At 46.6% G+C, this 12,416-nt stretch overlaps 1 protein-coding gene across 1 annotated transcript in view; it reads right to left on the bottom strand.

Moving 5' to 3' along the window:
- The window catches only part of NET1 (neuroepithelial cell transforming 1), a 92,642-nt gene that overhangs the window by 27,749 nt on the left and 52,477 nt on the right, over window positions 1-12,416 (bottom strand). The window contains exon 3 of the mRNA XM_050936891.1: window positions 10,177-10,236. Within this exon, the coding sequence (XP_050792848.1) occupies window positions 10,177-10,236 (60 nt within the window). The remainder of the gene's footprint in view (window positions 1-10,176; window positions 10,237-12,416) is intronic.

Genomic DNA, 12,416 nt, shown 5'->3' on the forward strand with positions numbered 1-12,416 from the left:
GACGGCTTGATGGTTGGCAACCCTGAACTGGAGACTAGAGGATGAATAAATCTTACGCCCAAACAAGTCTAGTCTCTTGGAGTCTTTGTTCTTAGATATAGCCTGGGTTGACCGTGTCGCTCCCTGCGGTTAACCACTTCTATCACTAGGGAGTTTGGAGCAGGGTAGGTGTACAGGTTCTCGTGGCCTTTGGATGGCACAAAGTACTTGCGCTCAGCCCTCTTGGAGATGGGTGACCGGAAGGAGGGAGTTTGCCACAGGGCATTAGTGATCTTAGAGACCCCATCATGAAGGGACAGAGCCACTCTGGTCAATGCTGTGGAGCAGAGGACATTGCAGAGAGTCTGAAGGCTACTCTAGCTCCTTCACCTGAAGACCTAGGTTGGCAGAGACCCTCTTCAAATTGTTCCTTGGCGCTTTAGCGTCATCTGGAGGAACCGGGGAAGGGGGCCCCATTATAGCCTTGTCTGGCGATGACGAGGAAGATGTCGGTGCCGTAGGGTCCTGCACAAACATTGGTGGTCCAGGGCCTTGTTCCCCTGCTCCCTCTTGAACCTGTTGGAGTCCTCACACCCAAGGCTTTAAGGAGGAGGGTGGGAGAGAGAGGCAGCTGGTCTCTCCAAGGCTCCAGACACCAAGCAGGTGGCCTAGGAGGGCTGGGTGAACCCCCACGGGTTCCATGGGTACCACGGCACCAGACACTGTGCTTGAGGCCATTGTGCTAGTTTCAGTGCCGACAATGTAGCCATTACCACTGCTATCGGAGCTTCTCCTGCCATCAGGGAACCTCGCTCCAAACCAGGGCTGGATCCTGAGTGGTCACTCAGAAGACCAGGACAGCAGATTGGTGGCTCTGACCTGACTGGTGCCATTCACTCCGGCTGGAGTCCAGTAGCGCTCGACAGATCCACGACGGCTTGGAGCCAGCTAGCTACATCTCACAGCTGACGAGCGGTACTGGGATGAGAAATGGGACCGGTAGTCAGAATGGGCCCGGTGCCAGGAAGAACCCACACACGGTGATTGGCGACGGTCCAAGGAATGGTAACGTCGATCCCTCGACGAGTCCCTGGACCAGTACTGTGGTTTTGGAGATACTGGGTGCTGGGACCAGAACTCCTGCTGGGAGAGGCGGGGGGCACATGCCTCCTAAGCTCTGTGCCCGGTGGCTGGCTAGCTGCACCTTGAGGCTCTCTGCCTGTGCCCAAGGTCTGGGGACCGAATGGGGGTGTGCTGTGTCTGCCTTTCATGATCAGATACGTGGCGGCTATGGGAGGGCGAGCACTGGTGGGAGGTTCCCCATGACGGGGAACAGTGCCACTGAGGTGGGGACCAAAGTGTAACTGGGAAACCACAGGAGCCAGTGTGGGTGGGACCAGGAGAGACATGATCTCCTGCACCACCTGAAGGACCTGTCGCTATCCGAGGAGGCCTCTGTCGCTATCTGAGATGGCCGGCAGAGAGCGGCCTGGACTACACCGCTCCACCAGAGCTTGGGCTCGAGATTCCGACGTGGGTGAAGAATTGCCAGGCATGGGACCTTGCTAACACCCAGTCTTATCCTTTCCCTTGTGGGAGGTTGGAGACCAGCCTCGCCCCACCTTTTTGGGCTTCTTGGTCGGAGCCACGGATGGGGACTGGTGCCGGCCAATGGATGGTCCCGGTGGGACGACGCGGGTCACGGTAGGTCATCCTACTCGGTAGTTCATGGTACTCGGTGCTGAGCTGGAGCGTTGCTCCAGTGCTGGGGTGAGGGTCGACTCCATAAAGAGCGCTCTTAAATGAATACTGCACTCCTTCTTAGTCCTTGGCTTGAAAGACTTGCAAATTTTGCACTTCTTACTAACGTGTCCTTCGCCCAAGCAATGCAGACAACTGCTGTGTGGATCACTAATGGGTATGGGCCTCTTGCAGCAATCATAGGGCTTAAAACCTGGGGACCGGAGCATGCCCCATCTTGAGGCAAAGTCCCGTTTGGGACCTACAAAGTCTCTAACTATAGCTAAGGGATTTATAAACACTAAGAAACTATATACACTATAATACAAGAGATAACTAGTTTGTACGAACAAGCAGCAACAGCACTAGCTGAAGCAGCCACAGTTCCAGCACCATCACTGGTGGCAAGAAGGAACCGAGGGTGAGAGGAACCGGCAGCACCCTATATACTGCGGCATGCGCACTCCATTCCAGGGGGCACCAGAGCCACTCCCATATGGATACTGCGGAGGTAAAAACTTTCAGCACTGGTGCATGTGGCGAACACACACACCTAAGTTGAATGGACATGAGCAAGCACTCGAAGAAGAAATACTGGTTTTAATTAGCTATTTTTAATGTCTCATATATACACCCCTACTCTGATATAATGCTGTTCTTGGGAGCCAAAAAAAATCTGTGTTATAGGTGAAACCGCGTTATATCGAACTTGCTTTGATCCACCGGAGTGCGCAGCCCCGCCGCCCTGCTTTACCATGTTATATCCGAATTCATGTTATATCGGGGTACAGTTGTACTGTCATGCGTAACATGCACATACTTGAATAAATACGAACTCATTATAACATTCAGGCAATCTCATGCTTCTTTGTATTTTTGTAACTTGAACAAAATCAGCACCATCATCTGTATAGTCGAATTGTTTACTGACTATGATCTGTGTTTAACATTCCATTGCAGATATTTATAGTCTACGTCAAAAATTCAGAGTAGTTTACTTGAAAACAGACAAAAGTAGGACATGAAACATTACTGGGTCACATGAAGTGTTTACATGCAGTCTGAAATACTGAATTTTATTGGTATGATGAGAAGGCTCTATAATTATAATGGAATTGAATAAAAAACAAACAATTACAAATATTCCACACAACAGAAGTGAACTAGACCAGATTTTTTTTTCTGTCCTTCAATTTTTAATTAAAATTAGCATTTGAGACCTCTGTTGGCAGACAGTTACCACAATATTTATATTTGTGAGTCTAGATGTATGTGATCCCAGGATATGAAATCATAAATCAGTTTCCATCCTGCTAATATGGATGCAACGTTAGAAGAACTTTACTGTAGAAGCCTGTGACATTTATGAAATATAAAATTTGTCTCAACAGCAAAGTATTACCACAAGTGAGAAATGTGTTTACACAATTGCTTTAAGCTCCCTGTACTGCTCATGTCTCAAATGTTCTAGGGAGGTGTGGTACTGACTAGCAGCCAATCTCAGAAATGCTAGTTTTAACGTTTATTTCCAAATACATTTTTTCAACTCATGAATGGGCAAGTTGTTGCATGAATTTACATTACCACACCTGACAAAAGTTGATATGGTTTTCTTTTAAAAACGCATCTGCAGCTGGCGGGGGTGGAGAGCGAGAGGGAGGGAGGAAGAATCAGATTTATTCTCCTTTTGTACATCATTATGACACATGGATTTATAAATTCTAAGGCCAGAAGGGACCACTGTGATCATTTAGTCTGATCTGCTACATAATATAGGCCAGAGAATTTCACCCAGTAATTCCTGCATTAAGCCCAATTAATTAATTTATGATTGAACTACAGCATATTTTTTACAAAAACATCCAGCAATGACTTAAAGATTCCAAGTGCTGGAGAATAAGAAGAATGTGGCCCAAGAAGGGTTTTTGTTTTTCAGCTTGTTTTCTACATTAGAAATTCAGGTCTTGTCCACCCTGTTTTCTTCAAAGACCGTGACTGTCTACACTAGAGTTTCTTGGCAATAATTTCCCTCTGTCAACAACACTGACGCACCTCTAGAGCTAGTGTGGACAAAGCTCTGCCCTTCCTCATACTGAGTAACATTTACTCACACGAGATGGTCCCATAAAAGTAAGGGCTGGAGAGGAATATAAGGCTCATTTGTATCTCCTTTGCACAATTCCCTTTTCCAAAGCTGTACCTTCATCTACCCAAGCACCTAAAGAGAATTCTATTTTCTCAAACATTAGCAACCCATGTTCACTAAAGAACTGGAGGCCCGGCAAGACTTGATTCATGAATGTTACTCAGCATTGCTTCATCTTGCTTCTGGCAAGATATACCATCAGTCTTGGTCTACTCCCTGTCAGATACAGAAAGGTCATAATCTGGTTGCTAACAAACATCAGAGTACATGCTTTCAGAACCCACAGCCTAGGTGCTCTCTAAATGAATCATTCCACCCTTTACAGAACAGTACAGAGACAACGCAGTGTGCTGTGCAAGCTGAGGATTTACTTCAGAAAAAGTAATTGGAACAGTTAAAATGCATGACAAAACACAGTATCTATGGTTGCTACGCTCACTAAAGAGTCTAGGAAAGGGCAGAAGTCACCAAAGGGTTTCGGGTGTGCCCCAAAAGTGGGAGAAGTATAACATTCGTAAACAGTTTAAACTCGCTGCGGGCTGAGGGATGTGCTGGCTGCCACTTATTGCAGCTCCCGTTGGCCGAGAATGGCGAACTGCGGCCACTGGGAGCTGTGATCGGCTGAACCTACAGACGCGGCAGGTAAACAAACTAGCCCAGCTTGCCAGGAGCTTTCCATGAACAAGCGGCGTCCCTAGATTGGGAACCACTGCCTTAAAGCTTTGACTCTGATGGCTTTAAGGATTTTCTAAACCTTGCCAATTGTGTTAAAAGGCACGTACATACATTAAATACACACAACTTATGGACAAGCTGTACAGTGACTAGTATCAGAGCTATAAATAAAGTTTTAAAAAAGTGTCTGAGTGTATTTTGTAGGTGCGACTCCAGAACTATCAAGTAAGGGTGTCAGAGATAGCTTAACCATTGAAAAACAACAAGGTAAAAGGGTCAAGTTAAACAAAAGACACAGTATGAGCTTTTAACTCTTTGTGCTCTGCGACTTTTCCCTTCCTGCCGAAGTCTCTATTAAAACTATTATAAGGCAAATAAATCACCTATAATTTTCAATTCCCCCCCTCACCCTCCCAGTGACCCACCGCTGTGGATGTGAGTCATAATTCGTAGGCATTTCTGTCCAATCCAGCAGAATGGAGGTTTTTTTTTTTTTTTTTTTTTAAAGTTCCTTCCCCTGGCACGTTTACTGAACATACCACTCCTAGAAAATCTGAGGAGTCACAGGCCTGGCTTACACTTAAAATGTAGGTTGATATAGTTTTGTCACTCAGAAGTGTGAAAAACACTCCTGAGTGATGTAGCTATGCCGACCTGATGCCTGGTGTAGACACAGCTAGGTTGATGGAATGCTCCTTTTGACCTAGCTACCAGTGCTTGGAGAGGTGGATTACCTACAGTGAAAGATCATTGCTGTATCTACCATCTACCCTATGGGGTTAGTGCAGAATAGCTATGGTGCTGTAGTCCCCATAGCATAGACAAGCCCACAAAATGACATCAATTTGGTACTGAACCCCCCCCCCCATTCAACCAATGTGTAGATGATATTATTGTGATATAACAGCCCTATCTGATATTCTTTCTTGCCTTGAATTGAAGGAACATGTACTGAAATACCAGAAAAATATAGGGAGAGGCTTGTCCAGAGCAGTGGATCCACTGTGGAAGAGGCCTTTTTCCGCATAGAAGTGATCACTCATGGAAAGCAGCAAGCTGTGACTGACACGCAACCACAGCATAGGAAAGTTAACAAAATAGTGCACAATCACAAAAAAAAATCATGGCAACAAAGGATATAGAGGGGTGAGTGTCGGTTGAACAAACAAGCCCCCACCAAAAAACTAGAAATCAAAATTAAAAAGCCATACAGACTAATTAGCTATGAACTCAAAAATTATTACTTCCCAGAAGAAATATTTCATCCCTCTTTCTCCCCCTACTCTGAGAATTCGCTTACAGTCAGATAGTCAGAACAGCTAAACTACAACAAGCAATCTTCCCTTTCCAAAGAATTGGCTTGGATTGTTTCCCTGGAAGCAGCTTTCTGACTCTAAACACCCAGAACATTTACTTGTGTCACACTTGAACCATAAACACATTGTTTCTATATGAAAGAGTTACACACATCATAAAGTCCAGTTTGCTTGAAGTGCAATAGTGTGTGCTTAAGGGTTTGGCTACACTTGCAGGTGTGCAGCGCTGGGAATTAAAGCTGTCTTCGTACAGCTGTGTAGGGAAAGCGCTGCAGTGTGGCCACACTGACAGCTACCAGAGCTGCAGTGTGGCCACATTTGCAGCGCTGTTGGGAGTGGTGCATTATGGGCAGCTATCCCACAGAGCACCTCGTCACATTCTGGCGCCGTGGGTTGTGGGAAGGGGGCAGAGGGTGTGGGTCATTTTGCTTCCTGTCCCATCGTCCTGTGATGCATCACTTCACATCCCAGCAATCCCTGTTTTTCCATCCACGTTTGGCGCCATCTTGACTCTCTCAACGGTTTCTATGCAGTGAGATTTCTGTGGGAAATGGAGCCCAAACTGCTGAGGAATATGCTGATGAGTCTCGCCAGCACATCACGTTTGGCAGTTGAGCTATTCCTTAGGATAAAAAGTGATGAGGAGTCCGACGATAATAGCGAGTCGCGTACGACACGAACTTGCTTGTGGCATTCACGGAAATGCTCAGCACCGTGGAACGCCGCTTTTGGGCTCAGGAAACAAGCACTGAGTGGTGGGATCACATCATCCTGCAAGTCTGGGATGACGAGCAGTGGCTGCAGAACTTTCGGATGAGAAAAGCCACTTCCATGGGACTGTGTGCTGAGCTCACCCCCACCCTGCGGCGTAAGGACACAAGACTGAGAGCTGCCCTGTCGGTGGAGAAGCGGGTGGCTATTGCAGTCTGGAAGCTGGCAACTCCAGACAGCTACTGATCGGTCGGGAACCAGTTTGGAGTGGGAAAGTTGACCGTTGGAATCATGTTGATGTGAGTTTGCAGGGCCATTAATTGCATCCTGATAAGAAGAACCCCGACTCTGGGGAACGTGCAGACATTCTGGATGGCTTTGCACAAATGGGTTTCCCTAACTGTGGAGGGGTGATAGATGGGATGCATATTCCTATTCCGGCACCACCCCACCTAGCATCCGAGTTTGTTAATCGGAAGGGGTATTTCTCCATGATTCTGCAGGCGCTAGTGGATAACCATGGGCGTTTCACTGACATTAGCACAGGCTGGCCCGGAAAGGTGCATGATGCACTGGCCTGTTCAGGAAGCTGCAGGCAGGGACTTTTTTCCCAGATCGGAAGATCACAGTAGGGAACATCAAAATGCCCATTGTGATCCTTGGAGACCCCGCTTACCCATTAATGCCGTGGCTCATGAAACCGTACACAGGGAACCTTGACAGGAGCAAGGACCGGTTCAACTATAGGCTGAGCCGGTGCCGAATGACTGTGGAGTGTGCTTTTGGCCGTTTAAAGGGGCGCTGGCAATCTCTGTATGGGAAGCTAGACTTGGGGGAAAACAGCATCCCCGCGGTTATATCTGCATGCTGTACCCTCCATATTATTTGTGAAGGGAAGGGTGAAAGATTCAGTCAGGCATGGACCTCTAAGGTTCAACGCCTGGAGGATGAATTTGCACAGTCAGAGAACAGGGCTACTAGAGAGGCCCAGCACAGGGCTGCAATGATTATGGATGCCTTGAGGGAGGAATTTGAGGCTGAAAACCAACAGTAATGTTTGGTGCCTTGCACGGGAGTGAAGTGCAGTGGTTACAATATTAGTAGGAATCTGTTTTTCCTAAGCTGATTTGCAGTGCCTGTTTCTTTCCTGGGCTAAGGTATCTTTGACTTTCTGCAACAATAAAGACTGTTTTCAAAGCCAAAAAATCCATTTATTGAAAAGAAAATAACTTTGTTGACAGACACACAAGTTTTTGAGAACCTAAAGGGGCAGGGGAGTGGGGTGGGGAACTGTACAGTCACAGGTTTGAATATGTCCCGTCTGGAGTGCTGTACAATGACTGCTGCACTTCAGGATGGCTATACTGCATGGTGAGGGGGTTGAGTGCAGAGGGTAAAGGTCATAGTTCTCAGGGCTGCTTGGTGAACATACAGGTGTTGGAGGCAGCTGGTGGTGGTGGTAAGAACCTGGATGCTGGGGAAGGGGGTTTTGAGCTGACATGGGGACACAAGGGAAAGAGCTTTGGGACAAGAGTGGCGGGGGTAGGGGGGCAGGCGCGGTAGTGCTCCCGCCTGCATGGCTACGAGCGCCTGGATACAGTCTGCTTGGCGCTCCTGGAGGCTTATCAGCTGCTTTGTGCTTTTCTTCCTGTCCGCTGCATTTCTCTGGCGAATCCTACTTTCCCTTTCCCTCCAGTCCTGCACTTTTTGATTCTCTGTGACAGAGTGCTGCATAACTGCTTGCAGCATGTCTTCTTTGCTTTTTTGCGGCTTCTTCCGGAGGTTTTGCAGTCTCTCAGCCGTTGATAACACGGGCAGCTGAGATCTCAAGGTTGCATCTGTAAAGGCAGAAATGCAACACTTAATAGAGGCAGCATTGTTTATACCAGACAGTTATTCCCCCGCAGTTAAGGAGGGTAACATTCTTCACAATAGCATAATATTCCCATCTCAAAGAGAGCGCATATAACCCATGGGAGCCCCGAAATGGTGAGTAAGGGGGACTGATTGTTTCAGGGCTGTACTGTCCTCGGGCTTTCTGTGCGTTGGGAAAAGCAAACAGCTGCAGGGGACACCTACACTGAACACTACCCCAACATTTTCCACAGGATTTTATCCTGGAAGATATCTCGCTGCTGCGGGTGACCTAGGAAGCATGGGAGGGTCTTTTACTGCAATGCAGATTCCGCCCTGGCCCCTATGCAGCTTGCCCGTGTCTTGCAATGATCCTCCCACCCCTCGCGGCACAGTGGCGCGGATGCGTTAGCCTGACTGGGACAAGGACCACAGTGGCTCTCCCAAGAAACCTGCGCAAGCGCATTGCCCACGCTCTGGCTGAAACTTTTGAAGAGATTACCCAGGCCGATTACCGCGACGTGATAGACCACATCAATGTGCTGTTCCGCATCTAGGCACGCATGCATGCAGCCCTAACCCTCCCTCCTCTCCTGAAAAATTTCAGTCCTGAAAATATAAGCCGCTTACCGGGAACCCGCTCCTCTGTTTGTCCTCCACCAAGTACCGGCTGCTGCGACTGGCTGCCTTCCTCCTGGCTTGAGAAGACCTCCTGGCTGCACGCCTCCTGGGACTCCGGGGTGTCTTCCCCCACCCCAGTACCCTCACTCTCGCTTTCCTTCTCCTCCTCCTCCCCCCCCGCTCTGAAGTGTCCATCGTGGTCCTCGGATTGGCGGTGGGGTCACCCCCAAGTATTGCGTCCAGCTCTTTGTAAAAACGGCAGGTCGTGGGGCAGCACCGGAGCGGCGGCTTTTCTCGTGGGCTTTGCAGTAGGCACTCTGCAGCTCCTTCACTTTAACCCTGCACTGCAGCATGTCCCGGTCATGGCCCCTTTCCAGCATGGCCCTTGATATCTGCCCAAAGGTATCGTAATTCCCACAGCTGGAACTGCACAGCTTCCTCCCCCCAAACACTGATGAGGTCCAGCAACTCGCCATTGCTCCATGCTGGGGCTCGTTTGCCACGTGGAGCCATGGTCACCTGGAAAGATTCACTGATTGCACTCCACACCTGGCTGAGCAAACAGGAAGGGGATTTTTTAAATTCCCGGGGCATTTAAAGGGTGGGTCTGACACTTGGTCACCTGAGGCCAGGGCTGTAGAGTTCGAACTGATGAGCAGAGTGGCTGAACAGGCATTCTGGGATATCTCCGAATACCTCTGGAGGCCAACAACAGCGCTTTTGGTTGCCACTCTGGTGGAGCAGTGCTGCATCAGCAGTGCTATAGTCGTTATTCCCCATGTCAAGGTGGAGTACAACCAGTGCTGTAGCCAGGGAGATACAGCGCTGTATGTGCCTTGCAAGTGTGGATGGTGAGTGAGTTGCAGTGCTGTAAAGCCACCACCAGCGTTGCAACTCTCCAGTGTAGCCAAGCCCTAAGTGAAATATGAATTAAAGCAGAATTTGAAGTGTCATTTTTACCACTGTTATTTTACATCTCAAGTGCCCATCACTTGAACGTGTTCATACACTTCCTTGGGTTTCTTTCACCAGACATTAAACATTGGGGGAATTTCTGGGGGCTAGATAAACTACAATAGCAGGACATTTGAACCTGATAGAACAATACGTTGAACAACATATTACTTGACTTACCTTAAAATCAAGGCTGCAGAGACTGACAACATCATCATCTTTCTCTCGCCGCTTCCTTTTCTGTAATAAAAGAAACCAATCATATCTAACCATTTGATGATACTGTAGAAAGCATGCCTCCCTATATTATACACACACACACACACACACGCACACAGCCTGATTTTGAAATCAGCCTCAAGATGCCCTCCTTACTGCATCTGCAGAACTGTGGGTGAAAATAATTGCACGAGTAATTTTGCAATGGCAAAAATCATTTAGGCTCGTCACTTTATTGCATCCACAAACCATACATTTATAAGTTTACTTGTTTCTTTATGCTCCCCATAATTATAGCTGTGAAGAAAGAACCAAAAGACAACAAGGAAAAACTAAAGCAATGGAGACTGAAGTGCATTCATGTGGCAGTTAGCTCTCTGAATGGATTCAGGTATTTACTTAATTAAATGAGATACTTCTTATGGTTTCCAAGCTCAGCAGGTAATAAAGCTGGGATTTTTAAAGGGGTCTAAGGGAGTTAGGTGCCAGCTCCCACTGAAAGTCAATGGGAGTTGGGGTTCTAGAACCCTGAACGGGACTTGGACGATACCATTATTCCCCAAGATGTACCCCCACCTGCATGGATGAGCTCCTCAGAGGAGCTTAAGGTGGCCTTGAAAATCCCAGCAATGTTGGTGAGAGTACAGCTTGGGGTATAAAGGTATCTTCTAGTTCCCCTTCTGGATTCCAAGAACTCCACACTTTATTTTACAATGTTTTCATTTATACCACTGGGCAACTCTTTTCCACCCCAATAAGTCTTCTTACCAGTACATATTAGACAAATTTATGTTTAAATATTAATTACAAAAGTACAGAAATCCATTAGCTCACATTAGTATTTTCCTTCCTCAGCAGTTTAATCTAACCAGAGTACCAAACAGAAGTTAGAGTTTCCACGGTTTTCAGTCATTTTATTGTCCGAATATTTTAATTCTAAAAGACAACACACAAACTCCCCAGTAGGGTGACTGAGGCCCACTTGCTGATTGAGGAAAAGCTTCTTATAAAATATATACGTACAGCATTTCATTTGTGAGGCTTATATGGAACTCAATGCCATTATTTCAGAAGAGATTTTTGACAGGCTTGATAATGTGTGCAGGTTTGTATTTGTTTTTTAGGTTAAGTTCAATAAAAAGTTCAAAATAGATTTTTGACTAGAACTTGCAACAATACAAGATACCACATCTTTTTGGTTTCAAGATTCCCCCTCCCCGCTTTATGCAAGTCAAGTATACTAATGTCTTCAACACACAGCTCTGTACCCAACCCCAGGCTCTGAAGCAAAGCCAAGGTTTTGTTTTTAAACTGGCGAGACTTGGGTAATAAGTACTGCATTGCCCAGTTCCCCATTTCCCCTGCCCAACATAGCTTCAAAACAGAGCCGGCTGTACAATTCTCACAGGGCGCCAAGACAGGAACAGATTCCAAAAAACCCACCTGTTCAAACTGCTCAAACCAGAAGGCTTAACCAGCATAGCAGAAGGAAAACCATGATAAATACTGTTTTATGACATTATGTGTCTGGCTAGCAATAGTCACAATCAAAGACATGATACGTAAACCTGCTTGAGAAACTCAGGTCATGTGGAAAATATATTTCTATGAAAGGTATTAGACTATAAAAAAAGTCAGGAAGTATTATTCAGGCAACCACAAAGGTAATGAAAAAAAGTATGAACATTTTTTAAATGAAACTCTTGGAGGGAAATGTCTTTCCAAAACAAGTAAGCAAAACAGCATAAAGACAGACACAAAAGAATGCCATTAGTATTAGCATTATATAACCCTTAGGGGTGGAATGTAAAGATCCAGTAATATGTCATAGAAAAGCAAACAAAAATCTGCAAACAATTCTAGTCATCCCATTTCCCCCCCCACTCATTCTGTATTACCAGGAACACTTGCATGAAAATAGCTGGCAAATACCTAAAGAACAAAGAACTTTCTGCTGCTTATTGTCAACCTGGGATTCCTAGAACAGGAATAGAACTTCAGGTGAGGAATGTGCATCAGGACCGAAACTTACTCCCCAAAAGATCAAAGACCTTGTTTTCAGACAAACATCTCTTATAACAAAAACAATACGTTGTTAGCAGTGTTGTCCTAGCCCTGTTGGTCCCAGGATATGACAGAGACAAGGTGGGTGAAGTAATGTATTTTATCTTTTACCTCACCTACCTTGCCTCTCTACAAAC

Source organism: Gopherus flavomarginatus, chromosome 1, assembly GCF_025201925.1.
Source record: "Gopherus flavomarginatus isolate rGopFla2 chromosome 1, rGopFla2.mat.asm, whole genome shotgun sequence".
Taxonomy (NCBI): domain Eukaryota; kingdom Metazoa; phylum Chordata; order Testudines; family Testudinidae; genus Gopherus; species Gopherus flavomarginatus.